At 63.8% G+C, this 27,783-nt stretch overlaps 2 protein-coding genes across 3 annotated transcripts; one reads left to right on the forward strand and one right to left on the reverse strand.

The window, feature by feature from the left end:
• Positions 1-4,670: 4,670 nt before the first annotated feature.
• OVOL1 (ovo like transcriptional repressor 1) lies at positions 4,671-16,061 on the reverse strand. The gene is made up of 4 exons (XM_045855186.1): positions 15,623-16,061; positions 8,776-8,996; positions 6,898-7,087; positions 4,671-6,657 (listed from the first exon to the last, which is right to left on the reverse strand). The coding sequence occupies exons 1-4, from the start codon at positions 15,720-15,722 to the stop codon at positions 6,362-6,364; spliced, it is 807 nt and encodes a 268-aa protein (XP_045711142.1). The 5' UTR covers positions 15,723-16,061; the 3' UTR covers positions 4,671-6,361.
• On the forward strand, positions 15,827-27,700 carry AP5B1 (adaptor related protein complex 5 subunit beta 1). 2 transcript variants are annotated; one of them, XM_045855184.1, is made up of 3 exons: positions 15,827-15,957; positions 24,833-24,998; positions 25,096-27,700. In XM_045855184.1, exons 2-3 carry the CDS (start codon positions 24,849-24,851, stop codon positions 27,583-27,585), a joined length of 2,640 nt encoding a protein of 879 aa, XP_045711140.1. In that variant the 5' UTR covers positions 15,827-15,957; positions 24,833-24,848; the 3' UTR covers positions 27,586-27,700. The 2 variants fall into 2 exon arrangements, with proteins under 2 accessions (XP_045711140.1, XP_045711141.1); XM_045855185.1 differs by lacking the exon at positions 15,827-15,957 and adding an exon at positions 24,420-24,469.
• Positions 27,701-27,783: the final 83 nt, after the last annotated feature.

A 27,783-nucleotide genomic window follows, 5' to 3' on the forward strand; every position in this document is an offset into this window, starting at 1 on the left:
GGAAAACTGGGGCTGCAGGGAGGAGGTCAGGGTGCGCACGGGGGCGGACGCCGGGAGCCCCTGTCACAGCTCCTCCGGGTTTGGGACATCCTGGTCCGCGCCCAGTCCCCTCGCGCCTGTTCTCCAGGTTTGACAGGAATGTCCCAGACAGCAGTGGCTGCCGCGCCAGCAGGAGCGAGCACACTTGGCATTGCTGCCGCGTGAGCTGGACCCTGACACTCTTGGGCCCCTTGCTGTCCTTCTGAGGACTCTGCCTTTTGCCCCTCAGTTGGGCTTCCGCGTCTCCAGAACACTCTTTCTCGTACTTCTCGGGAGGACAGCATGACGCTCGGCACAGAGCCAGTCCCAGCTGCCGGGTGGCCGTGGCGGCTCCACTCTCCTGGGCTGCAGAGACGGGGCGGGGGGGGGGGCGGGCGGGGGGGGGCTGCGCACACACCCCAGACAGGTGGTGTGCGGGGCTCAGCTGCCTCTGGCGTCCCCTGTCCCTTTTCTTGACTCTGTGGACATGGTGACATTTGGGGGCTTCCGAGATCTCTGCTGGAGGGTAGGGCCTGGGGACACCCTGCCCGCTTCCTGCTCTCCTCGGTTCCCACCCACTACTGAGCCTGTCCCTTCCACCCACTGACTGGAGGGGCTCGGGCTCGGGGCCCAGTCCCTACTGATCTCCGTATTCCCCAGGGACTGGGCACGCCGTAGGCGCGGAGTGCTCCTAAACGCAGACCTGAAAGGGTCTCCCGTTCCACAACTGCTGCTAATTTGAAAGACGAGAGCCCCGCCTCCAGAGCCCAAAAGCCCTCGGGCCAGAAGCTGGCCTCCTCCCTTACCACCCACCTGACCTTGAGCAAGACCTCGAAACTCCCCAGCCTCAACTTCCCTGTCTAAAAATAGGAACAGTAATAACTACCTCCCAGGATTGTGGGGATTCGTGATGATGTCAGAGAGAAGCGCAGCACGTGCACTTAGTAGGAGCTCCATGCCAGGCAGCGGCGATTGGCGGATGTCACAGGACTGTTTGCTGTGTGCCGAGAGCCGCCGCCCGTCCCGAGGACCCCGGGGTTGCTCTGTGCGGCGCCGGCATCTCGATATCTCGTGGCGCCCCAGGAGCCTCCCTTGGTGTGCTCTCCTGCCCCGAGAGCTGGGGTCCCTCTGCTCCCGGGAATGGCACTGGCTGCTGTGGCGCGGCTCATGGGCAGTGTGGCCCCACGGCTTGGGCCGGCCCAGCAGCCGGGCCAGTGGCACTGGCTGGCTCCCTGCTCCGGGCAGCTTTGCCCAGGTTTTCTCCTGGTGGTGGTGGCAGGGGCTGGGGGTGCAGGTTAGCTGCCCCCTGAGATCTGAAGTCAGAGGTGGGGTCTGAAGTCATGGCGGGGTGCCTGCGCTCGAAATCCGGGCAGGGCATGGAGCGCCACCGGCTGCCCACACTGCCGTCCCTGGGCACGTTGTCTGCGGCCCGGCCTGTGTTTCATTCTGCTCGGAGAGGCTGGCCAGGGCGGGAGTGGCGCTCTCGCCCACTGTGAGAGGAGAGGACAGGCGAGGAGCAGAGGAAGTCACTCACGGGAACCCAGCCCGCACGTTCAGGAGCCGGAGCCAGCAGATGTGACTTCACCCAGGACCAGGGCAGCCTCCAGCGCCAGCCCGCAGCGGTGCCGGGCCCGAGCCCCGGGGGTCCAGGAGCCCGCCGCCCAGGAGGAGAGCCGCCAGAGCCAGGGGCCCTGCCAGGGGAGCCCCTGCCCCGGGCGGGTCAACGTCCTCATCACCCCAAGTTCAGAGCGAACAGGAAGAGCCAGCCGCCTGCGTTACTCCTGCTGGCGCTTCCCTTCCCTTTCTTTCTCTGTGGGGTGCTCATTCAGCCCAGAGGTCGTGGCCACCGTATTTTGTTCTGACCTTTTAGATTTTTGTGGGCGGAAAGAGCCTGGAAGATGCTTTTGTCAGGCCTTCAGCCCTGTGACCGAGTCCCGCGGGGGTCCCTGACCCACGGCTCCCAGGCCTGGCCGGCGGCCCTCCAGTGACGGCCCCCCCGGGCTCCCACCCTCTCCCGCGGCCACACTGGGGCAGGCCCTGCGGGGGGTGGGGGGGCCTCTCTGCCGTGGAGTCTGCCCCCCTCCCACCCTCCCCTCTCGGCCCAGGTTCCGACCTGGAACCGCTGCACTGGCCTTTCCCTCTGCTTCAGGCCAGCAGCTGTGTGTCCACTCGCAGGGCAGTTTCACAGCCTCCGGAACCTCTTCCTCACTGCTGTGGTTTGCCAGTGTCTTAAACGGCTTTACTGGGAGGGGGGGGCGCGTGTGGGCAGCTGGAGACACAAAGTCTTTACAATAGAAAAGGACTTTTGAACTCAGGAGCCCACCTCAGTTAACAGACAGGAAACCGAAGGGATACGTCCCTTGCCGAAGGCCACACAGACAGCCCAGGCCGGGCTGGGCCTCGCACCCGGTCTCTGGTCTTCCCCGCCAGCACGGCCTGGGGAGCAGCCCCAGGCGGGGGGAGGTGGCCTTGGTCACCGGGCTTCTGTTCTGGTCCAAGACCCGTCAGCTTTTCGGGGGGTGGGGCAGCCCCATCTCCCCGCTGACGCGCTGAATTTCAAATAGACTAAAACCCCCTAAATTGTTTATAACTTAATTTTCTCCTGATTGTAAAAATGATATATGCTTATTGTATAAAACAGAAAATACATGAAAATATAAAGCATAAACCTTTATAGCACTTCTTGTCAAGTTTCCCCACCCTGCACTTGGTCGCTTTGTTTTTGGTTTAAAAATCCATTCTCCGTAAGACCCTCCTGCTCGGTCCCAGCCGGCTCTCCCGCCTCTCACAGTCTCGTTTTGGTGCCAGTTCTTGCTGGCACCTGCGCAGGGTTCAGACACACACTCAGGGGCACCGACTGAATGGTGTACGCACTCAGGCTGTTGGGGCGAAGGCAGACGGACCCCGTTTTCCTGCATTCTGCTTCACAGATGTGCTTTTTGCAAACTGAAGTCAGGGCTCTCCACCAGCAAAAAGGCTACAATCTACGTTATCACGATACTTAACCGAGGTGGTCTGCAGCCCCGCCCACCGTATCTCTGAGGCATGGCTACCCTGAGCCCCTCGACCCACCTCCTCTCTTCTTCTTTCCTCTCAGAAACAGCTCCCTTCTTTGTTTGTTCTACTTAGATTCTCCACTTCCCAGCCCTGCTGGGTCACATCTCTTCTAAGAGTCTGTTCTTTCAGGTACAAGACTCTCTTTCGGGTTCCATAGCACCTGCAGCCTGGCCACACCGTTTGTCCTTAGCTATACGCTGACTTGCACCAACCTCTTCCCTCTCCTGCACCGGGCCCGTTTCCCGGTCAGTGGGGGAACCCCGTGCTTTCCTTGTTTCCCTTGTGGCACCCATCCTACGAAGTCTGGTGATCACTATGTGAGCCCTTAACATGATGCCGGCCTGGGCCTGCTGGGGAGGGGCTCGTCCGAGTGGTGTCCCACGCTTGAGCTTTTCTGAGGAGTAGGAGAGAGCCGAGCTCAGAGGGAGTCCTAGGACCCCTCCCCATCCCCAACCCTGACTTTCTGGGAGCTTGTCCCCAGCTCCTCCTAAAGTGTACATAGCAGTCACTCATCTGGGTTCCCAACAACGGGTTCCGCTCATCCCGGGACACGTGAAAGTGGGGTTGGGTCGGCCTTTCACACCGGGGCTTGTAGAGACGCAGAGGCGTCCTCTGTGCCTGGCTGTTCAGAGACGTAAGGGTGCTTAGTGGCCCTTTCCAGCCCTCTGAGCTGCCCCCTGGGAGCCCGAGAGGTCAGATGGGTACGCTCTGTTCTCCTCCCAGCACCAAAGTGCTGACCCTCCTCGCACCTCCTTCCCCTGCAGCTCCCCTCCTCCTGCCCACTCCTCCCCGCCCGTCTGGGGGGACGTGACTGCAGGACACTTAACTGGGACTTGGGTTCCCGCGTCCCCAGAGCAATCAGGTCTCCCTGAGACATTCCGGATAGGTAACGGGGAAGATCAGGTCAGCTCTAAATTTCCTTCTCTGTTGAGCAGCCTCCGGGTCTCTGCATCACGGTGTGCACTGCGCTTCCCAGCAGAGGCCTGAGCCCATCTGGTTTGTGTCCAGCTCCACCGCTGGTTCGCTGGTGAACTCTGGGCCGGCTGCCTAACTTCGCTCCGCCAGGTGGTGATACCCCGCACCCTGGAGGGCGGCTGGAGGATCAGGCGAGCTAACGTGATCACACACGAGCGTGCCTGGCACAGAACAAGTGCTGCGCAGGCGGGGCCCTCCCTGCAGCTAGGTGTCTGACCCAGAAGTGACATGAACTCTGTGTCCTATTATTTGGGAAGTGGCTCTTTGTCCTTCATCTATTTCCGGCAGGCTGCTGGAAAGAGCCAGGCTGGACCCCCAGGGACGGCAGTGGCCCAGTGCAGAGCCCCGTGTCAGGATGTGGGAGCATGAGGCAGGTGAAGAGAGCCCCAAGGCTGGCGGGATGGGGGGGGGCTGGTCCTGCTGCAGCCCCAGGGTCAGCAGGCATTGACTGCCGACACCAGAGGCAGGCCACTTAATCTGTCTAGGTCAGGTCCTCATCCGAGGCCACTGGTACCCGTGACAGGGTAAAGCTTTGAGTAGAAACCATCAATCATTTTTGATTAATTTTCATGCAAGTGGAAAAAGAGGCCTATCAGAAAAAAAAAAAAGCAGAGACAGAAAAAGTTTCTTTGATTTTAATAGCTGGGGAGCAAGTTACAAAATAAAATAGATAACACAGAGCCTTGTGACGCCCTCCGGTTGGCAACGAACACAGGGGTGCAGACATGTAAACAAGCAGCTTCCAGGTCGTGGTGTTTTACCCTAGAGAACTCCCAGAATACGGCAGCTCCCACACGCTCTAAAGTGAAGCAAAGCAAGAGTCTTCCATTCGGAGAGAACAGGCGAGGCCCCTGGCCCTCGGCGGGGCGGGGCACCGTGCCACTGCGGCTCTCCCGGGCCTGGGCTCGTGCCTCCTGGGCTTTGGCTTCGGGGGCGGCCCAGCAGGCCGGCCCCCTCCCCAACCTGGCTCTCCCCTTGGGCCCACCCCCCTTTTCTGTTATCAGCAGGAAACCCAGCCAAGCCAGGGGGGCCTGGCCAGTCCCTCAGGCAGAGCCAACCCAGAAATGCCAGCTCTCCCCTTAGGGGCTGGAGAGCCAGACTCGCGATTCCAAAAAACAGAAAAGAAGCTGCAAATATAACTTATTTACTGTCAGAAAGAAAGTGACGGATATAACTTATTAGCCATCTAATACTGCCCTCCCGCGCCAGGTTTCTAATGTGTCTGGTTGTCATTCTGTCCAGTTTGTTGGCCGTTGTCCTAGAAGTGTTTCTTACTCAACCAGGCAAAGAGAGGACCCGGCTGCCTGGCCCCCCCTCTCCTCTGCGCCGCCAGCCATCTCGGAGATGCGGTCCACCCCTCACGCTCTAGCTGGGCAAGGCCTCGACCTCCAGAACGGTGAGCTGTTCCACGCAAGGTCTGTCCTCGGGAGACGAGGAGGCCCTCGGTCCTGCAGGCGCGGCTAGGGACGGCGTGGGAGGGACGAGCAGACGTGATAGGCTGTCCTGGAAGCAGGGGACGGCCCCTCCTGCCAGCGTGGTACGTCCCCCAGGCAGGGCCGGAGGAAGGACCCAGGTGAACGCCCCAGGCAGTACCATGCGGTGGGGCGGGGCAGCCGCCCCAGGGCCGAGGCCCAGGGGACGAGTCTTGGATAAAATAGGACCTCATGGGGAGGGAGATAAGCCAGCTCCATTCTCACTTAAAAATAGTCATCGTCGGCCCCAAAATATATTAATATCTGTACATTTGCCATTAAAAAAAAAAGGAAATCAAATTTCCTTGGCACCTTGTCGCTGATTTTAAAAAATGAGGTGATGTGTGGCAAGACCTCCTCTGTGCGCATGTGCACAGCTCAAAGCCACGCCCCCGTGCGCATCCCGGCGGAGGGCCGAACCCCGGGGGCCCCGGGCGTCAGGACCACCGGCAAGCGTGTCGGCACCTGCTCCACCGCTGCCGCCCGTAGTTCAGAGCGCGTTTGGCCAGCGATCCTGTCTCTGCCGTCCGAGAGGGGCCAGCAGCACCCCCGCTGTGTTCCAGAGGGGCAAGGTCACAGGGCCGCCCTGCCGTACCTCCTCTGGGACGGAAGTCCCAGCCTGCCCCTTGCCCCAGACTTACACACATCTGCCCGGGCTCGGATCGGCCTCTGCCCGTAACACACACATGTGAACACGAGCAGAGGCGAGTTCGGGCGCGAGGGGGCACGTCAGCCGGGGGGCTCCAGTCCTGGTCACCGTGTTCCAGCAAGGGGCCGCAGGAGGGCGGCCGGCCGGCTGGCCGGCCAGGCAGCAGGGCGGTGAGGCCAGGGCGGGCCGCTCAGAGGTGGTGGTTGCTCTGCAGCAGGGAGGTGACGGTGTTCTGCAGCGCCACGGCCACCTTCTTGGAGGTCTTGCGCAGCAGCGGGCTGTCGGGGTGGTGCTCCTTCAGGTGCAGGATGTGGCCCTCCTGGCTCTCGGACGTGCAGCCGCACTCCTCGCACACGTACAGCTTGGCCCGCCGCTCCTTGTACGCGTACTTCTGCTGCACGCCGTGGATCTTCTTGAGATGAGACTCCAGCGAGCAGCGCTGCGTGAAGGCCTTGTCGCACAGGCTGCATTTGTAGGGCCGCACGCCTGCGAGGAGGACAGGGCTGGGCGTCAGGGACCCGGGGGCGGCTTCCCGGACACAGGAAGGCCACGCTGCCCGACTCCGGGGGTGGGCGAGGAAGGGACGGAGGCCCGTCCATTGCCAGCTCCCCGAGTGACCTACCTGCCGAGCTGAGGGGGTCTTCTGCCCCGAGTCCCCTCCCAGGCCACCCGTCGCCCCCAGACAGCAGGCCTCCGGCAGGCGCCCGCCCACGGGGCTCCGCTCACCAGTGTGGGTGCGGACGTGTCTCTTCAGGTCGAAGGTATCATTGAAGCCCTTCCCACAGTAGGTGCAGAGGTGCCTCTTGACGTCGTTGTGACACTTCATGTGGCGGTTCAGCATGCGCTGGTAGGTGAAGGTCTTCTGGCAGATGTGGCAGGTGAAGAGGTCCCCACTGGGACTGTCCCCCAGAGTCACCTGTGGGCGAGGACAGTCTCCGTGAGCTGCCCAGCACCGGGACGGCAGATGGGCCGGTTGGGAGGCCACAGACGCCGGCCCCCGGGCCCCCCGAGAACAGTGCCGCCCACCCCAGAGGCCACATCTCTGTGCCATGGCGCACAGAGGTGAGCGGGGACGGGGCTGGAGGAGCCTCCGGGTCCGTGTTGCCTCCTGGGCGGTTCCTGAGTCCCCTTTCAGGGCTGCCCCCCACACCCCCTTTTCTGGAGATGAGCGGCCAACTCCCTACATAAATCAACGGTCCAGTCTGCCCTCAGCAACTCTACCGCTAGAAAGTTCTCCCTCCACCGAGCCCCCACCCTTCCCTGTAGTTTCTCGTTCTGTGCCTCGGGACAGGAGAAATGTCCGTGGCCCGGTCTGCGGGGCAGCCTTCCGGGGCTGAGGCCGCCACGGTGAGCCTGCGGGCGCCTCCGGGGCAGCCCGGCCCCTGGTGCTACTCGGGCCAGGCCTGACGTGGTGCGGTTTGAGTCCCTTTGCTGTTCTAATGACTCTCTTGCTTATACACATTTTTCTTTTTCTTTTTTGTAATTGCAGAAAATCTCAAATCTATCCAGAAGTGGAGATGCGGCCGCAGCGCTCCGCCTCCGTCGGTGTTGAGGCTGCGTGTACTTCGTGGGGTGCCCGTGGCTGGCAACGCCTCCTAAGCCCCTGGACACCGAGTGCGCCTGGCCACACCGCTCCCCCTCCTGCTGCGCTGCTCGGGCACTGGCTGGGTGCCCGCTGTTGCCAGCTAGTCAAGACCAGGGCTCACTCCAGCGCACTGGCTCTCCCGCGGCCTCTGGGCTCTCTGCTCACCCTCCCTACCCGCTGGGGCCCACGGCTGGGAGGGGGACCGTGCAGGGGACCGGGAGCACTGCGCTGGCTCTCCGGCCAGCCCGGCACAGGTCTCGGGGGTTCCCCTTGAGTTACAACACACATTTGGCCTCTGCAGGTGACAGAGGAAGGAACAGCACCCCTGCCAGTTTCTCCCAGTCTTTTGGCACACGGGACGGTGCTTTGCGAACCCTTCCACTAGATCAGTTCTGGCAGGTGCTCCCCGTCCTGGAGCTTTCCAGAAGGCAGGTCCAGCCAGGGACAACCCTGTTGTCTGTGCGCACTCCTCGAAAGCAGGGGCATTTCCATTGCCTGGCACACAACTTCCTGCTTCCGCGGCTGAGCGCAGCAGGGCACCCACCAGGCCCGCCCCTAGGTGCAAGGCCTCGGGTGCTGCCGCAAGCGGCACACCTGGGCAAGATGGGCAGTCAGCCACCCAGCAGACTCCAGACCTCGCTTGCACGGCAGCCTGGACGAGGGGCTGGGGGAAGCTGCTAAGCGGGCCTCCCGTCTCCCTGAGTTTGCTGGGACTTCGGTGTAAAGAGGTGGCTTTCCTTGAGGCACTCCTTCAGTCCCAGAACGGACTCCAAAGGGTTAACTGTCTCTGGAACCCCACTGCTTCTCCCCAGCACATATATGCCATTCTCACTCCGGACCCACCTTTCTTCTTTTCCGGCCCCTTCCTAGGCCCCAGCGAGGTCCACTTTCTCTGCAGAAGCCTGGACCCAGGTCCAGGGCCAGCGTCTACCTAGGTTTCACGTGCACGCCCCCCCCTCCAGGCTGCACCAAGGGGGCCGCCAGCACGGCTGTTTCTCCAGACAGTGTGAGGTCAGTACCTTCATCTTGGTGCGCAAGAAACCGTGGTCTCTGCTCTGGGCGTCTGCCAAGCGGCCCGTGTCTTCAGAGGGCAGCTGGGCCACCACGCAGGGTCCAGGAGCCACACTGTAGCCGGCGGAGTCCCGCATGCTCATGTCCAAAGCCATGGGGCAAGAAGGGGGCTCAGCCACCGAGGGCTCCGGTTCCAGGTAGGGCTGTGCCGAGCAGAAGCCCAGGCTGACTGCAGAGAGAAGGAGAGCTGGGTCAGGGGCTTGGTGGGGGAAAGGAGGGTCCCGCGGTGTTCCAGGAGGGCTCCCCGGCAGTGAGCCGGCTGGGACCTGGAGCCTCCCTCCCACCCCTCACAGGCATGCGGCAGAGCAGGGCTCCCCCCAGCCCACTACATGCCGCACCTCCCTGCTGCCCCATTAGGGTAATTACAGGTGACGCCAGCCAAGAGCCACGACCCAGAAGCCCGCCCGCTGAGTAACTTGTGTCTTAGCGGAACTGGGAGGACCGAACCTGCCCTGCCAATTATCCCTCCAGAGCCGTCTGCCTGCCCCACCTGGGCCAGTCCCTCTGGATTCCAGGCCTCACGCACGCTCCCCGCCTGGACAAAGGGCACCACGGGAGGCCCTGCACCCAGGGACTCGTCCCCACCCCAGAAGGGTTCTGCTGGCCTGGGCCATCCTGGGCCTCTCCTCCAGGCAGATTGAACTGCTGGCCTTGGGGGAGGGGTGATCCCGGCCCCTTCCTTCTCCAGACCGGCCATTCCCTGCGACTGTGGCCCACTAGGGCTCCAGGCTCCCCTACTCCCCGCTGGCCCAGCTTGGCGGGCAGACGGGCCAGGTGGGGTGGAGCGGGGAGGAGGTCAGGGAGCAGCAGGTGGATGCTGCGTAACAGTCTCCTGGGCGGCCTGCCCAGCGGTTACGCAACCCTCCCCCACAGCAGGGACCGCTCGCTAGCTGTGGCACGGTGAGGGCTGGGCTCCCGCCCTCTGCAGCACCGATACCTGGCAGCCTTTGACACAGCCACGCCCCGCGACAGACACCTCGACTCAACGGGGCCGGGGAAGCTTGGCCCTGGTCCTGACTGGGGAGGAGGAGGAACAGTGTTCCGAGTGACACAGAGGAAACGAGTCTCGAGCTGACAGCTGGGGCAAGCCCAGCTAGTGTTTCGGTTTTAGTCAAGATCTCTCTTCCACAGGAGTTAAGCTCTGTACTTGACATTCACACGCTAGGAACGGTTTTCAGGCCTCAGAAGGGAAAATCAGGAGCGGCCAAGACAGACAGGATGAATGAGCTTCAGGGGGAGGGACCGACAAGGTCGAGTTAGGGGGTCAGGGCCTCTGTCCCCGGCTGCCCACAGCCGGTGAGCCAGAGTGGACCAGGCCCCAGGGCAGGTCCCCTGCTCTCCCGGGACACTGCGGTGAGCCCCCCGGGGGACAGACAGGGGCGTGAGGGAAGGCAGAGGAACGCACGGATGGCGGGCAAACAGGCGAGCACCGAAGTCACGCAGTTTCGGGAGAGGCCCTGGCTCTCGCCCCCTCAAAACACAACAAAGGTCTGACGGTGGGGAGAAGAGTGCGCCGGCCCGCCGCCCAGAACCCGTTCTGCTGGCACTGGCGTCCGTCTGTCCGGGGACTTTAATGAGCCACCTCATTCTGGGAGCTGATTCACCGGTGCCTGGCTCTGGCCTGGCCCTCTGAGCTGGCGTGGCGCCTCCCCGAGCCCCGGGGGGCTGGGAGTCAGTCCCGAGCTCTTGGGGTCCCTCTCGCTACAGTGACGGTGGTCTGTATACGCAGGAGCGGGGCAATCTGCCTCAGTCCAGGCAGAGAGACACAGGAATGTCCACCCTCTTCTGTCTTTCAGTGTCGGAGGGCGTGAGCGAGGCCCCGCAGAGCCGGGGCCAGGCCACACGTCCGCACACGGGCCGCAGCGAGGGGAGCTGCTGCGACTCTCCACTCCCCGGCTCCGGTGGACGGGAGGCTCCATGCTAGGGCTTCCAGGGACCCAAACCAGTTCGGGAGGAGACCGTGAGCCTCCCTCTTTCACTTTACGGAAACCTGGAAACGGCGGTGCCGAGGGGCTGGGGCCGCTGTGCGCCTGCCCAGCCGGGCCCCTGGGTCCCTCTACCCCCAGAGCGGGCAGCCGGCGCTGCCAGGGTGGGGCTGTTTGCCTCATCCCGGCCACCCGCCCAACCGGTCTTCCCACCACCCCCAGAGCGCGTCCCTGATGCTGCTGCACGCACAGGGAGTGCTCGCCCGCGTGCCGCTCCCGGCGGCACTGGGTATCACCGAGCGGCAGGAGGCAGGAAGCAGAACTGGTCGGGCCCTGCTTGTCCCCTAATTAGATGTTTCCGGCAAGGCGGTGGCCGCTGTGGCTACTCATTGCCCGCCCACAGCCGTGAAGTGTGGCAAGGCCAGACCAGCCTGGCCCTCTCCTCACTCCCCGGGGGACCTGCAGGTTCCCCTGCTGCTGGCCCCACCCGTCTCCGCCTGCACGACCTTGACCTCGAGCTGCTTCCCACCCAAGGGCCCTCCCTGCCCCCGTCACCCTCACAAGCCCCGTCTCTCTTGGATTGGAAGCTACTGGCCCAAACTCGGGACAGAGTGCCAGTCCTGCTCCATCTAAGGCCTCAGGCCAGCGCCGGGCACCAGGGCTGGTCCCCAGCTCTCTGGGGAGAGACAGCGAGGGAAGCAGATGTGAGGAAACCTGGTCTCGGGCCCGCGGCTGGCGCTGGTGCCAAACTGGCGCTGGGGGGGGGGGGGCGCAGTCCGGGTTGGCGGTAGGTGGCCCGACACCCTTATCAGCAAGGGCAGGGGGCCTGTACCAGTCTCCTCCAGCCCCACCAGGTCAGCCGGCAGTGCCCAAAAGGAAGCCGGTGCCAGCCAACTGCCAAGGCCGCAGCCCTGGAAACACAATGGGTCTGCCTCCAGCCTGGCGTTTCCATTCCGTGAAAGCCAAGTTTTCCTCTCAGGCATTCTCGTTGCCCTCTTCCCAACCACTTTTCATGCTGCGTCCGCAGCGAGGTTGAACCGGTGCCCCGCGGCCCTCACACTAGGTGGACAGCACTGGCCAGCAGGGGGCTGTGCTCCCTGGGCGTCCTTCATGCCCTCCTGTCCAGCGCAGAGCGGGCATCCCTGTGGGACTCCGTGCGGGACTCCCTGGAGGTGAACCGTGCCCAGAAGGGACCCCAACAGCAACAAAGCCCACATGTCACTCCGTCCTCCCCGGGCCCAGAGGGCTCGCCCTCACCAGCTCTCCTTCCGGGACCAATGGTCTGGCAGGAGCCCGCCTTGGGTCACCCAAGTCAGGACAAACAGCTTGGCAGCTCGGGCACCAGCACCCTATGGGGCGGGTAGGAGTCCCATCTGGCCCCCTGCCCAGGCCCACGTTGGTCTTCTGTGCCCGTCCACTGTCTGGCTTCCCGCCCTCCCAGCCCCACTTCCTGGAGGGCACGGCCTCCGTGTCCTTCACCGCCAGTACCTCCCAGGAATGACAGGAATCACCACCACCAGAAGGCCGGTCTTTCCCCGCCCCCACACGTGCATGCTGGGACCCTGAGCTGCCTTTCTAACTTGGCCTGGAAAGTGCGGGGCCGAGGTGCCCACACTGCCGCACCAGGGCCAGGGGCAGGAACCGCCAGTCTCTAGCCTGGCGGCCTCCGGGATGGGGGTGGGGGTGGGGTGGGGGGCGCATGTGCTGATGAACTGGCAGAACAGCCAGCGGAGGCTCTGAGGCAGCGGGACTGGCGGCTGGGGGTCTGGAAGAGACCCCCAGATGCGCCTGGCCAGGAGGGCGTCACCCCAGCTTCCCGGATCCGGCTGCCTTGGGGAGCCTTTCTGGCCTGGAGGGACTGCGCACTGCGCGCAGGGGGCTTGGGGGGCCTGCTCCGAGCTTCCCCTTCGGTCCCAGGAATGGAATTTAGCCCCTGGGTACAGGTGGCTGTGTTCATCCTCAAGGAACCGGCATCACTCCCGGCACTGCCCGGTCAATATTGACATAACAAAGGAGAACCGCTGGGAGACCAGGGGCGGGGAGAGGGGAGTGAAGGGCCTAAGCAGGTTAGCATTTGAACCTTAACTGCAAGCCCTTTCTTGGCTCCCAGCCTGAGTGGAGCCACCCCCTGCACACCCCGCCCCCCCCCATGGCCCTCCAGCCACTTTGGGGCTTTTCCCTGGCTTTGGGGGCAGAGTGAGGCCCAGGGGAAAGGTTCTGTCCCGGGGGCGGGGGAACCTCTTGGACTGTGCCTCAGGGCGAGGCTGGAGTGCCCGTCGGGCTGGGGCCCCGGAGCCAGCCAGGCGGGGCCCAGCGCCCGAGTCAGCGAAGGACACTCCTTCCAGCAGCTCTCTGACGCTTTGAGGGTGGCAGAGGGCCCTGGCAGGAAGGTCGGACCTCCAGCACCGCCCTGGCCTCTCTCGGGGGGAACAGCGGGGGTACACGCTTAGCTGGTCACAACGTGCCCAGTCTGTGGAGTGGGGTGAAGGAAACGTGCCCGGCTGGCTCCTGGGGTCACAGTCGGCTGGTGATAGATGGCCCAGCCTGGGGGACAGGCCACTGCAAAACATCAACCTCCCCCCCCACCCCGCCGCAGCCATCCGAGGTACCGGAGCGTGGCCCGAGAACATTCCATTTCTCATTTCCAAACACTATGGGAAACCTCTCCAGTGAGCCACATGACTTTTGAGGCAAAATTAAGTTCTTTAACTTCTGCCCTTTCCTTGACCCCGCCGGACTGTCCCTCGACAGAGCCAGGAGGGCGTGTGCCGGGATTCCTGCATGCACCCTCCAGGTCAGACCCGCCTCCAGGGTCTGGGGGCCACCCTGCAGAGCGGCCTGCAGGGCCCCCTCTCCGGGGCGGCGGCAGCAGGTGACACAGACACCCAGAAGCTCTCCTCCGCCACTCCCACTGTGGCCACCGGCACGGTGACGGGGGAAGTCACTAGGGCGAAAGAAGTCAATGATTTCAGCAAACGGAATTTCTTTGTCCTTTGTAAAAGCCAACACATGATCTGCCCCTGTTTGCGACGTGAGGCAAAACTAAAAATAACAGCACATGGAGCCTCACGGAGGTTCTCGGCTCACCTTTACCACAGTCCAAGTTCAGTTTATCAGATCCCGAGGAGCAGCTAAGCAGCAAGTCAAACACAGGTGAGGGCGGAGACAGCAGGGAGGAAGCGGCTCTCAGCCCTTGGCAGGACTTTCTGGAAGCGAGCGCCGAGCCGGGAACTCGGGGCAGCAAGAAACTATCAGCAGAAGCCTGGCCCCACCCCAGTCCGCCTCAGCTGAGGGGCCACTGACCCCCCGTTTGTCTCACTCACCCCACCAGCGTCATCAGAAACTTGTGGCACAGTCCCCCTTTTTTTTTTTTTAATTTTAATCCATACCCAGGGACATTTTTTCACTACTTTTTGAGAGAAAAACATCTGATCCGGGACCCCCTGGGTGGGGGAGTGGACGGGAAACCTAGGTAGGCGCCCTACCTAGGGATTGAACCTGAAACCCTTTGGTGTGTGGGCGAACACTCCAACCAACTGAGCCACACCAGCCAGGGAACAGCTTCCCTTGTTTTAAGGAGGCTACAGAAAAAGGGTCTCAGGGCTTGAGATCAGTTGGGCTATGAAACACCCCAGCGCCTCCGGCCTTTGCACCCTGGTGGGTCGCGCCAGAGGATCTCACCACTACACCCACTCTCTCCAAAATGCGTTTAGGAGAGAAATTGAGGTAAGAGCCCCCCCAGGGCCACCAGGGCCCTCATTTCACCACTCTCCCACAAAGCCTGGGGCGGTGCCAGGGAGCCAGCGGATCAAGGGTCAAAGTCGGTTGGTTAATTACAACCTCTCCCCCCTTGGAGGCGCTGGACTGGGTGTTCCGTACACCCCCGCTCCACCCCCGAGGCCTGAGGAGGGGGCGTTCCGAAGGAAACTGGCTTTCTCCAGACGGAAGGTTTGGGTGGGGCGGGGGAGGCCACTAGGAGCAGCAGCGTTCCCGGGGCTAACCGAGGAAGATGCCAGGGCAGGAGGAAACAACTCAGGTTACTTCTTCAGAGTAACTCCGACGCCACGGTCAAGGCGCTTTCCAAAAATAAGCTGGGTGCACCAGCTTCCCCCGCGCCCTGTCCCCTAGCTGCGGGACAGCCTCCTTAACACAACTTTTAGCTCAACTGTGTTCTCCGCAAGGTTGGAGGAGGCGCGTTAGAAATGATTCCACCTCCGTCTTCAGGGCAAGTAGGGAGCAGCCCAGCGCCTTCCCCACGGTCTCCCCGCACCCCGCCCGCCCGCCCGCCCCGCACTGCGACCTTCAGGCCCCCAGTGTGCTGGGGAAGAGGGGGCGATCAGTGAAGGCGGCTTACACTCAGTCTTCACATTCTGCACAAATCTCAGCCGAAACTCCAGCTCGCTCCCTGCCCCCCAAAGTGGCATCGCTCCAGTGCCCTCTTCCCGCCTCATAAAAGTCCCGACCCTCTGGATTTACGACGCGAGAGTAGAGGGTCCCTTGAGCGGTGACACACCCCGTTGCCTCCCCCGCGCCGCGGCTCGGACTGGTGGAGGGAGGGCGGCATCGCCCGGACCCGTCTCGGACTGGCCCGCTCTGGCCCCGCCGCCGAGTCTGAGAACCGTTCTCGCCCCCACCAGGAGGCCCCGGCCCCCAGCCCCCACCCGGCATCTCCTTCCGGCGCCCCTTCGCTCCCCTCCCCTCCCCCCCGCGCCGCAGGCTAACGGGGCTGCGGCCGCTTAAACATTAAATCCGGCGCTCCAACTACGCGGGCCGCCAGGTTCGCACCACTGCGCCCGCGAGTCCGCCGCCTCGACGGGGCCCCAGGCTGGAGGGCGGCGAGGGGCGAGGGGCCCGCGGGCCGGCGACCCACCTGGAACGTAGATCTCGCCGCGCTCCTCATCTGGGAGCTCGCTCCAGTTCCTCTTGCACGTGGAGACGCACGGCTTCTTCACCAGAAAAGCGCGAGGCATTTTCGAACCCCGATCGCCCGGCACCGTCCGCTTCCGTAAGCAGAGCTGGCGTCGTCCCGCGTTTCCCGAGCCCGGCTGGAGACGGCCAAGGGGAGGGGGCACGTCAGGGCACGAGTCGCCAAAGCGCCCCCGCGTTCCACTAAGAGACCGTGCCCAGGACTCCGCGCGCGCGTATCCAACTCCACGGAAAGAGGTTCCCTGCAGCCAGGTGCACCGGACGAGGGGTAAGCGGCAGGTAAGCGTCTCCTGGCTTGACTGGCGTCCCCCGCGGCCGCTCGGGAAGTCTTAAAGTGCGAGCCGGACGGACGGGTTCACGCTTTATTGGCTCGCGGCGGTGTGTGTTGGTGGCTGGGGCGGGGAGCAGGGGTGATCTGAGCTAATTAGCTTGGAGTGGCCCGGGGAACGACAGCGCATGCGTTGGGAAATAACGGTGACAACCCACCTATTTGTTACCTGTCGAACCGGTTTTCATTCCGCTGCTGGTGAGGTGGCCTCGCGGCCTGGGCGGGGTGGCTGGGCGGGGGCGGGGGGCGGGTGCAGGGCACTCAGCACTCGGCTGCCCAACCGGCCCGGCCGCCGCCCGCGCGTACCTCCCCGCCGGGGTGCAGCGTTCGCCAACGGGAGTTTGGGAGTTTCGGAGGGAGCAGGGGAGGGGAGGAGGCAACGTTATTTGCACCGGCGCTCGCACGCTCTGGGGTGATGAAATGAAACTCGCCCAACTGGGTCCGGCCCGGCCCGGCCCGGCGCGCCCCGGGTGCCTGGGGAGGCACGAAACCGTCGGGCGGGAACGGGCGGCCCGGCCCACACTTGTTGAACCCTGCCTGGGTCCAGGTGGCCCAGGATTCCAAAGGCCTGGCTGAGCGATTCTTGGTTCAGCCCAGAGGTACTATTTGCTGGGCGCGGGCTCCGCGCGGGAGGGCACGCCGGGCCGCAGGAGTGCGTCGGCCGGTGGGCGGACGGGCGGCTACGCGCAGGGCCGCAATAGAAAGCGAAGATCGCTGAACGCTGGCCGGAAAGTGTGGAAGGCTTCTTGGAGGAAGGGGCGTTTAAAACCGCTCTGATTCCACCGAGATCCCGAAAGACCCCAGGGCTTACGCACGCATATAAAACCCTCATGTTTGTCCCAAATGGATGGATTTCAGGCGCAGAAAGGCTAGAGGGCCGCGGTCCCCTTACGAAGTCAAGCCCAGCCTGTCTGCAGCCAGGAAGGAAGTCCATGTCTGCTTCCCACCCCACCCCCCCGTAGCCCACCCTTGGGCGAGTTACTGCCTGAGACCCCCACCCCGCCCTGCAACCATTCATCCTGCTTTGCCCGCCCCCAGGCCCGGCTGGAAGGACCCACCCTCCCCGCAACCTGCCACGCCCTGGCGGCCTCCCTCAGGCTTGTCACTGTGATACTTTGGCCTCAGCAGAGCTGCTCTTACCAAATGACAAAGTAAGGGCAGAGGTGGGACCCCTTGCTCTTTGTAGCCCCCTTCGTACCCCATGGAAAATAAACATCTCAGGGTCCCTACCACACGCACACACACCTTCCTCACATCTGCAATGTTTGCTGGAACAGATTAGGAGGAAATGAGTGAAAAATGAATTCACTGGGTTCCAAAGTCATGAGTGAAAAGAGGGGTAGCCTAAGAGAGGGCTTTAAGGCATGTAGTCAAAGAGGATAGGTTCTCAAGGGGTGGGGAGGCTTCCAGAGGCCCTTTACCACCCCCCCCCCAACAACAGGACTTCTGTGGAGCATCGGGCTGGGTGGGGAGTGTGGGCCTGCGCAGCAAACGAACCTCCTCCTCCACTCCTTCCTGGAATCTGTACGTGTAGCCAAGGGGCTTTCCTTTCAATCCTGTTTCCTGTCACCAGCCTCCTAGGGTCCCTGTGAAGGGAATGTGGACTCGGGCAGGGGAGCGTAGGGCTCACCTCCCTCCCCTCTCCCAGGGCTCTGCCTTCGGGCAGCCTTTGCCTGCCCGTCAGCCTTCTGCTCTTAGCCAGTGCTGTTTCATTCCACCGACAGTAAGTGAGCACCTACTATGTGCTTACCTTCTGAATAAATCCTGAAGAAAGATCGGCTAACAGCGTGTGTGTAGAGGAGAGGTGTGTGTATTTCGTTCACTCAGTAAATACTTACTGAGCACTTCGGTTGTACCTGATCCTGGCAGGGGTGGGCTAGTACACAGTGGGCGCTTAGTGAATACTCTATTGCAGTCTTCAGGGTTGCCCGTGGACACAAGAGGCAGTCTTGTGTCCAGGGGCAGAGACGGGGAGCAGCTCCAACTCTCCACTTGTGGGAAGCAAGTTACACAGCGTCCAGGATGAGGCCCACGGGTGGGAGGGATGTTTATCCACGCTGCTCCGTCTCCACGCCTGTCACTGTGCCTGGCGCAGGCACAGTGACCTGTGGAGGCTGTGAGGATGGGTTGCATCCCCTAGTTGAAATTTGCGTCTGTTGATTTTAGAAGGAGAGAGGAAGAGGGGGAGAGAGAATTTTAAAAACCCCGCACCGATTTGTTGCTCCGCTTACTCGCGAGTTCATTGGTCGGCCCCCACCGGCGCCCTGACCCAGGGCAGACCCTGCAGCCTGGGCTCATCGGGACACGGCTCCAGCCGACAGAGCGGCCTGGCCAGGGCCACCTCCCCGGTGTCACAGAGGACAAGCCCGAGGCTCGGGACCCCTCAGGAGACTGACTGGCCCTCGTTCAAGCCTTGGCTTTCCTTTCTCCCCAGAACTAGGCTGCACCGGGGAGGGCGGACACCCAGCAACGAGGTGTGGGCGTCAAGCGGGAGGTCCCTCCTCAGCCACCTGGCTGCAGCCCACACCTGGGCATCTCTGGGAGGTCACTTCGAGGGGCAGGCCCACTGACGGCAGATGGCTGGAACATCCATGTCCTCAGTGCCGCTGGCCTGAGTTCTCTCTGCGCCCGGCCTGCGCCAGGGCGTCACCCCCCCCCCCACCGGGGAACAGGGCAGGGCCCATGTTCCCTGTTGACCTGTGTTGACTGAATAAATCATGGGACCCATTCAGACTTTCACGTCCGAAGTTTTGGAACAGGCGTGGATACTGACCAAAGTTCTTTGTGTAATCCTTGCCTGAGGATACAGTCAGTGGTTTTTAGAGAGGAAGAGAGAGAGAGACATCAAGCGGCTGCCTCCCATATGTGCTGAGACCCGGGGGACGGAAACCCACCGGGGGACGGAAACCGCAACCTAGGCTTGTGCCCTGAGCGGGAATCAAAGCCGAGACCTTTCAGTAAACAGGACAGCGGCCCAGCTGACGGGGGCCACATCAGCCAGGGCACAGAGTTCTCTCCTGTAAGGAGAACGACAGTGCGAGTTCGGTGGTAACACGACTGGCGCTGACTGTCAGGGACAGACCGTGGAGCATGTGCCCGTCTGCACGGGCGGGGACAGGCATGTCATTCTAGCACAGAAACCCACCTCGGCCACATCTGCCCATTTTCCAAGAAAGGCAGAAAATCCAGATTTGTGTGTGAACGCTGTCAGTTCTTAAAAGTTGACTCAATGAAAAAGAAAAAACATAATGAGTCAAACAAAATACTTAATGTGGGTCGGATTTGACTCATAGGCTGCTGGAGTGTGTGGCCTGTGGTTCACGGGCTGCTCTGGGACCAGCGTGCGTGAACTTGGGCAGACACCGAGCGGAACTATGAGCTTCAGCCACCGGCTCTGTTTGGTCTGTGTGCACAGTGCCAGTTACGTATCCTTCATTCACTCCTTAATTTAGTCACCACGCATTTTTTTTTATTTTTATCTATTGATTCTAGAGAGGGGGTGGGGGAGAGAGAGAGGTCGATTTGTTGTTTCACTGCTTGATGCATTCATTGGTTGATTCTTGTGTACGTCCCGACCGGGGATCGACCCTGCAACCCTGGCGTCTTGGGACGATGCTCTAACCAACAGAGCTCCCCGGCCAGGGCCAGTAAGTGTGCGTTGAACACCAGCCGTGTACTAGGCACTGGGGATTCTGTGGTGCAAGGCAAACCGAAAACTAAGGAAACGATTAGTGTGACACGGGGCTTTAACTAGTGGTGGGATAGTGACGGGTGGGGACGCCAAGATCAGCATGAGAGGCAGGAGCCAGCTGCGCAGAGCAGGGAAGGGCCTGACCCAAAGGTGGAACAGCCGGCTAAAGGCCCCAGTGCGGGAGTAAGCAGCATGCACTCGATGAAGCGAGGGCCACGGTGCCGGATCTCCAGGGAGTGGGAGGGAGGTGGGGCAGGGGGTGGGGAACTGAGGTAGCAGAGGCAGGACTGGCGCATCAGGTGCGGTGCGGTGCGGTGCGGTGGGTGGGCTCGGACTCCGGTCGTGGGAGAATGCAGTGTATCGGGGGTGGGGGTGAGGGTGGTGGCCAGGAGGGAGGCTGCCCACCCAGTCCGAGCAGGAGGCGATGGTGGCCTGGGCCGGCTGCCCACAGAGCCGTGAGTGCCGACTCCAGGCGTTCTGAGTGGACGCCCCTCGCTGGCGTCGTGGACAGGGGTTGAAGGAAGGGAGGACCCCAGCAGGCAAGTGAGGACCATGCTCCCCAAAGAGTGGTGGCGGGTACCTGCCTCTGGTGCTTGGCCGCCATCCCAAGCAGCCCGGGGAGCCAGGGCAGGGGTGGGATGGAGGAAGAGGAGGCCCAGGGCCAGCCCTTCCGGTCCTCGGAGAAGGCTGCTGCAAGCTGGGCGGTGTGGCCGCAGGCAGGACGGCTTCTGGAGGCCGAGGTGCGCTGGGGGGACAAGCAGGAAGAGCACCGGGCCGTCCAGGTGCCCCAGACTCTGTCTCCGGGGACGTGGCCAAGCCACCTAGTCCGTGAGGGCCTCTGTTTACACATCCGCGGCTCCTAGTCCCAGCCCTGCTCCTCAGAGCTGTGGAGTGACGCCGTCGACTTGTGTTTGCCCAGAAGGCTAGAAGCCCTAGGAAATGGGCTCAGCCTGAAGGCAGGCCAGCAGTGCCCCTGGCCACCGAGGCCTCTGCCCGGCCCGGACAGTGGCCTTCCCAGCCCTGTCGGACAGCAGCACTGCGGGGGCCCCAAAGCCCCTAACAAACTGAAGGGCTGTGGGTGGCTCTGCACCCTTCATTTCTTGCTGAGTTCCTGCCCGTGGGCCTCTCGGTCCACTTCCAGGGTGGGCCAGGCCCCATAGGGCCCGCTAGGGAATGGGGTGCGGGGCTGCAGGTGGGCAGAGAGCTCCTCCTCAGGAGCTGGGGGGCCGTGGGCAGAGGAGCAGGCTCCCCGGGCCAGCTGGAGCCTCCGGAACAGTGCGGTGGGTGGGGTGGGGGGAGCGTGGGCCCTGCTGGAGGCGGCCGAAAGCCTGGTTAGACTCACCCCTGCGGCCGCGTGTCTGACCTGGGCACTGTATTTCCTCCTCACCGTTCTCGCAGCCTTTTCCAGCTCGGATGCTGGAACCGGCCGGGATACTCGGGCCGGAGCCTGGAGTCGCCCTGCTTCCCGTGTCCCCCGGCCCACACACGCGCCCACCAGCAAGTCCCATCAGCTCCGGCATCACAGGCGTCCACCCACCCCTCCGTCTCACGGTCACTGCCCTCCTCGAGCCCCTGTCACTTCTCACGGGCACCGGCACCAGCCTCCTGACCCAGCCAGCGGGGTCACGTCCTGGAGACTTGCTGCCTCCTGCCCCCACGCCTCTCCCTTCCCGCCGGTTCCGTGGGCTCCGGCCACGCCACGTGCCTTCCGTCCACTTACCAGGCCAAAGCCTGTTCCCGGCTCAGGCCCGTCCTCTGCCACGACTTATGCCTAGAGCGCGTCTCTACCTGATGGCTGACACCTCCCGCCACTCGGGTTCGGCCAGACGTCCCCTTTCCCAAGAGGCCTCCCTGGCCACCTCAGCCCGGTCCTCGTCCCTCGTCCCCTCTGCCCCGTTCTCTGTGCGGCACGTCTGCTGTCGGCGCTCCTGCCCCCGCGCACGTCCCGCACAGGAGAGACCTCTCTGACCTCACGTTAGTGGCTCTGTTTGGGGGGAATCCGTGTACCGTGAGCCCACCCCCTTCCAGGAAACAACTCGGGGGCTTTCGTGTCATCACAGAGTTCGTCTCCCCCCCCGCCCGTGACCCCCGGGGCCCGCCAGCCACCCCATCCCTCCCGGCCCCTGGCACTCACCGCCCTGCTTTCTCTCCGTGGGCTTGACGGCTGGCGTGTTCTTGTTAGAACATCCTTGTTCTAACCCCCGGCTCCCAGTGCTGTGAGGATGGGTTGCATCCCCTAGTTGAAATTTGCGTCTGTTGATTTTAGAAGGAGAGAGGAAGAGGGGGAGAGAGAATTTTAAAAACCCCGCACCGATTTGTTGCTCCGCTTACTCGCGAGTTCATTGGTCGGTCCCCACCGGCGCCCTGACCCAGGGCAGACCCTGCAGCCTGGGCTCATCGGGACACGGCTCCAGCCGACAGAGCAGCCTGGCCAGGGCCACCTCCCCGGTGTCACAGAGGACAAGCCCGAGGCTCGGGACCCCTCAGGAGACTGACTGGCCCTCGTTCAAGCCTTGGCTTTCCTTTCTCCCCAGAACTAGGCTGCACCGGGGAGGGCGGACACCCAGCAACGAGGTGTGGGCGTCAAGCGGGAGGTCCCTCCTCGGCCACCTGGCTGCAGCCCACACCTGGGCATCTCTGGGAGGTCACTTCGAGGGGCAGGCCCACTGACGGCAGATGGCTGGAACATCCATGTCCTCAGTGCCGCTGGCCTGAGTTCTCTCTGCGCCCGGCCTGCGCCAGGGCGTCACCCCCCACCCCCACCGGGGAACAGGGCAGGGCCCATCCCGGGGTCTGGACACCCAGGAGGGGTGAGGGCAGCTGGTGTGGGGGGAGGCCCAAGTCAGGGTCAGTGAGGGGCTGTGTGCTGAAGTCCAGGCCCCACCTCTTAGGAGCTCTGTGATTGGGGGCAAGTGGCTGCACCTCTCTGGGCCTTTATTTCCCCATCTGTGGAGAATGGTACCCATTCTTGGGCATCTCAGGGCTGCTGTGAGCCTGTGAGCCCACGTGGATGCGCCCACCATAGCGCTGGGCACCACATATGGGTGCCCCCGCTTCAGACCCTGGGCCTCCAGGAGCCAAGGCTCAGAAAGGCTGGTGGCTGTCGGAGGCTGAGTGGGGGCCAGAGGCAGCGTCGGGTCTCCTGACCCTTTGAAGCCTGTCTCCTCAACTGCAAAAGGGGTGTAATCATCAGCCCTCCCTCCCCGTGAGCGGTGAGGGCCGGGATGTGCAGTTATCAGCACCCCCTGGGCCTCAGACGGGGGGGAGGGAGGAACCAGACAGGCTCCCTCCCAGGGCCGCTCTCATCCCGGCCTCTTTCATCTTAGGCTTAATTAGCCAGGACGCCCCACCCCGCAGCTTCTCGGGCGGGAGTCGTCACTCCCATTTTATGGATGGAGAAACTGAGGCACCCAGAGGGAAGTGGTTTGGGGCGGCTGCCTGTGAGTCAACTGTGGAGCCAGGGTCCGGGGTAGCTGGGACCGGGCTTTCCAGCCAGACCTGTCCCTCGGGGTGGGTCCTCGTCTCCGTCCCTCCAGCGCACAGATAGCCTCTTTTCCAGCCACCCCTCCGCTTCCACCACCTCCCACCTGGGGGGCAGCAGGATGGCGTAGGGAGGGAGGGACCGGGAGCCTTCAGGAAGGAGAGGAGCTAGTCGGCAGCTGCTGGCATGGGGGCTCAGGCCTGTTTCATCTCCAAAGCCGGCTAATTAGAGCCAGAGGCCGTAGGTCAGCCGTCTGTGGGGTCCGGACAGCTGCAGTTCTGTACCCTGGAAACCTGCGGTCACTGGGGCATGGGCAGCCTGGGTCCCCAGGCCCAGGACGGGCTGCTAGGGAAGCCCATCTCTCTTGGCGCCGCCCGAAGCCTGGCTTTAGCCCTCTGTAAACTGAAGAGTGTTGGGTTCCCACCCTGCTTGGCCTCAGGTCTTCCCCGTGAGGCCCAAGTGTTCCGTGGTGCTGGGCATGCCGTTCCTTGACCCCGTGACACGGCAGCCCTGCCAGTCCGCACGTCTGCATCCCATTGTTTGCTGGCTTCACCACGGTTTATGGTCTTGTCCCTCCAGCTTTACCCTGGCCCAGCTGGCCTGATCATAAGCGGCCGTCGGGGCCGCCTATGGCAAAGGTCAGCAGCTTCCTCCCGCTGTGACCCGGGCGCCAGCTCCGCGCCCCCAAGCCGAGCGGGTTGGGGGCCCGGGCTGGCGTCGGAGAAGCGAAGCCAAGCCCTGAGGCACCTGCCGGACTGGTTCTGCCAGCACCCGGGCGCGCGCTTCCTGCGGGCTCCCTGAGACCACACCTTGCTCCCCCGCCTCAGCGGCCACGCTGGGAGCAGCAGGACCCGCACCCTACGCCCCCCACCACAGGCCGCGCGGGCTGGAGCAGGGTGCAGTGCAGCCGGGCGCCCGTGCGAGGCGCGCTAGTTGCCACCGTCGCCAGCCCTGCAGTCACTGTCGCCCAAGGGCCCTGGGATTGCAGCTTGCGCGTGGTGGGGGGGGGGGCGGCGGCATCCGGGAGCAGGGACCATCCAAGTCCACCGCCCCTGCCCGCGCCTGCGGCGGTTTCGGTGAACGGGGGCCTGCACGCAGCGGGACAGTTACTCAGCCCCAGCGAAACCGGCGAGTCGGCACCTGCCGGCGGGTTGAGAGAAGAAGGCGGTGGCCCCGTTACCACCCGGCCCCGCCCCAGCCCAGCCTCCCACGCGCCCCGCGCCCCGCCCCGCGCCGCCCGCCCGGAAGGAGCCAGCTGGCTGGAGCGCCGGCGGCGGCTGAGTCAGGCGAGGTAAGCGCGGCCGGCCCGTTACCGCGGGCACTGGAGACCAGGGCGGCGCTGTGGTTTCGGTGCCGGCCTCCAGCGGGTGGCCTAATGAGCTCTAGGCACGCACCCCGCTCGGGCGGCCCGCCCGGTGCCCCTGCCCCTGCTCTCCCCCGTTTCTGTCCCGGGGGGATCCTGGCGGCCCGTCCTGGTGTTACCCTGGGAACCTTTCGGTTTCATCTCGGGACTCAGGCGCGGGGTCCCCGCTGGCGTTTGCGCGTTTGCAAGGGTGGCTGAGATCTGCAAAGGGCCCTGCAGTAGCAGGGCCCTCCTTCGGGGCTGGCTCGTCTGGAGGCCCGGCCTGATCCCTCCTCGCTCCTCCTTGCAAAGGTCCGCGTGCCTGACCATGGGGCCTCTGAGCCGGGAAACCTGGGCCCAGCGCCTGGGTGCCTTCCGGGCCAGCCCGTCTGCCTTCATGGCAGGTCCCGAGGGTGAAGATCTGGGTGGTGACCTGCTGAACGACCTGAGGAGTGAGAAGCTGAGCGAACAAACCAAGGTAGGCCACTCACGCCCACCACACCCACCCTGGCCCATATGGTCACCTCAAGCCAGTGCGCCATGAACTTCATCTTCTCCAAATCTCCCACCCCCAGGTTTCCTTGCTGGCCTTGAGCTTGGAGTACCCAGTCCAGCTGTGGCCAGATGCCCCTGCAGCGGAGGCAGCTGCCACCTCTCTGTTGGATACCCTGGTCCTTCTACCCCCACGGCCATCAGCTCTGCGGCGGCCCCTGTTGCTGGCAGCAACCACAGTCTTGGTGGCAGGAGGTGCCCTGGGCCCCACCTCGGGAGCCTCCCTCCGGCTCCTGCCCCTACTGCTGGGCTTGGCCACCGGCAGAGATCTGGGACGAGGCTTTGGTCCCTCCTCGGAGCAGCGACCCCTGCAGGCCACCGCGTATGAGTGCCTGCGGGAGCTGGAGAGCTGCAGGCCTGGGCTGCTGGGGGGCTGCCTGGGACTGCTGCGGGGCCTGCTGGGGCAGGAGGGCCCAGTGGGCCCCGTCCAACCACTCAGTCTGCTGCTGGCGCTGGCCCTGCGCAACGCCTTGGTGATACAGGCTAGGGCCGGGGCCAGCCTGCAGGACCTGCTCACCGTCAGGGCTTCTCCTGCTGCAGGCGGCCCCTGGAACTGGACACTCGCTGCAGAGGGTGGCGCCCACCTTCAGCCCCAAGCGCCCAGTTGGCCGGCAGCTGAGAGGGAGTGTGGCCTTTCAGCGCTCAAGCCTGGTCCTGAGGAGGCCCGGGAGCTGCGGGCTGCAGTGGCCCAGCTTCTGGACACCTTGTACCTGCTCACTCCTGTGGCCCAGGCCCAGCTCCTGTGGCTTCTGGGCTGGGCCCTGCGAGGTCTGCGGGGACAGCCGCCAGTGCTCTTCAAGCCGCAGCTGGTGCGACTGCTGGGCACGGCACAGCTGACACTGCTGCACGCCGTCCTGGCCCTGAAGGCGGCCTTCGGCGAGGCCCTGTTCACAGCCCAGGACGAGGCCCTGCTGCTCCGCAGGCTCACCGTGGCCGCCCAGCACCCAGCCCTGCCCCTGCCCACCCATCTCTTCTACCTGCACTGCCTCCTGAACTTCCCAGAGAACTGCCCGCTGGGCCCCGCAGGTGAGGAGGCCACCCCGCTGCTGCTGGAGCCCCAGCTGTGCCGGGGCCTCCTGCCGAGTCTCCTTCACGACCCGATGGCCCTCCTGGCCCGCCTGCATCTGCTGTGCCTGCTCTGTGCTGAGGACGGAGAAGAGGAGGGGAGAGGCCAGGGCCAGAGCCCCCGGCGCTACTTGGAGGAGCTCCTGGCCGGCCTGCAGCAGAGGGCAGCCCTGAGTGGGGGCCCCCGGGCCTTGGCCACACTCTGCTTCCAGGCCTCGTACCTGGTTGCTCGCTGCCTGGCCGGGCAACCCACAGTGTTGACACCCTTGACCCACGGACTGGCCCAACTCTACCGAGCCCGGCCTGCGCTGGCTCCCCATTTCGTTGACTTCTTGGATCAGGTGGGCCCTGAGCTGGGGGAGCCCCTGAGGGTGGTGTTGCAGCAAGAGGTGGTGTCTAGGCCGGCTGGAGATGAGGCCCTTCGTTGGCACCTGCAGATGCTGGCCAGAGTGGCAGACAAGGATGCCCAGAGTGCCACCCTCAGCTTCCTGCAGGCTGCAGCTGCCCACTGCACGGACTGGGGCCTCCAGCAGGCCTTGCTGCGGGCCTGCCGGACCCTGCTGCTGGCGGGCGTCGGGGGAGGCCTGGCGGACTTGCTGCAGGCCTTGGCCAGGCAGCTGGAGGACCCGGATGGGAGGGACCACGCCCGCCTCTACTACACCCTCCTGGGCCATCTGTCCGGGCCCAAGCTGGCAGTGGCTCTGGGCCCCTCACTTGCTACACCTGCGCTGGCCTCTTCACTGGTGGCGGAGAACCAGGGCTTTGCCGCCACGCTGATGGTGCAAGAGGCCCCGGCCCCGATTCGGCTGAGCGTGGGGCCCTATAGGGCTGAGGGTCCCACCCCCGTGCTGCAGCTCCAGGTGGAGGTGCTGGAGCCCGTGTACTCTCTGGAGCTGCGCTTCCGCGTGGAAGGACAACTCTGTGCCCCGCTGGAGGCTGTCCACATACCCTGCCTGTGCCCCGGCCGCCCCACCCAGCCTCTGCTCCTACCCCTGCAGCCCCGGCGCCCAGCTCCCACGCAGCTGGATATCCGCGCTCTTTACACCAAACCCACCGGCCTTACGTGCTATTCTCACCTGTCACCCCTGCCTGTGAGATTCGCTGACCTCTTCCTGCCCTTCCCCCAGCCCCCTGAGGGGGCCGGGCTGGGCTTCTTTGAGGAACTCTGGGACTCCTGCCTGCCAGAGGGCACTGAGAGTCGCCTGTGGTGCCCTCTTGGGCCACGGGGGCTGGAGGCCTTGGTGTCCTGCCACCTGGAGCCCTTCGTGGTAGTGGCTCAGCCCCCCACTAGCTATCACGTAGCCATCCGCCTGCCCCCAGACTCGAGGCTGCTGCTGCGGCTGGAGGCAGCCCAGGAGGACGGAGTGCCCGTGGTCTTGCGGACCGATGACTGGACGGTGCTGCCTCTGGTCGGGGACTACCTGCGGGGGCTGGCAGCTGCTGTCTGACCCCGGGCCGGGCGGGAACAGGCCTGTGGCCCTTGTAGGGTCCTGTCGAAGAGGGTCAGCTGAAGACCAGGACACACTCCCATGGTTCTCTTCTTTTAAAAACTACATTCACTAATGACCTTCGTGGTTCATTTTCTTGGCCCTAATCGGGAGCAGGACCACAGGGGTGGGGTCAGAGGCTCCAAGAAAGCCTTTGGA

Source organism: Phyllostomus hastatus, unplaced genomic scaffold (genome assembly GCF_019186645.2).
Source record: "Phyllostomus hastatus isolate PE091 unplaced genomic scaffold, TTU_PhHast_1.1 phas_scaffold_11, whole genome shotgun sequence".
Taxonomy (NCBI): Eukaryota; Metazoa; Chordata; class Mammalia; order Chiroptera; family Phyllostomidae; genus Phyllostomus; species Phyllostomus hastatus.

What these genes read in the sequence shown, in the direction of transcription:
- OVOL1 (XM_045855186.1), bottom strand. Translation starts at nt 15,722, where the DNA reads ATGCCTCGCGCTTTTCTGGTGAAGAAGCCGTGCGTCTCCACGTGCAAG. An exon ending in TCTTGCGCACCAAGATGAAG is followed by an intron (nt 7,088 to 8,775) that starts GTACTGACCTCA and finishes CCTCGCCCACAG; the next exon opens with GTGACTCTGGGGGACAGTCC. An exon ending in ACACGTCCGCACCCACACTG is followed by an intron (nt 6,658 to 6,897) that starts GTGAGCGGAGCC and finishes TCCTCCTCGCAG; the next exon opens with GCGTGCGGCCCTACAAATGC.
- AP5B1 (XM_045855184.1), top strand. Translation starts at nt 24,849, where the DNA reads ATGGGGCCTCTGAGCCGGGAAACCTGGGCCCAGCGCCTGGGTGCCTTC. An exon ending in AGCTGAGCGAACAAACCAAG is followed by an intron (nt 24,999 to 25,095) that starts GTAGGCCACTCA and finishes TCCCACCCCCAG; the next exon opens with GTTTCCTTGCTGGCCTTGAG.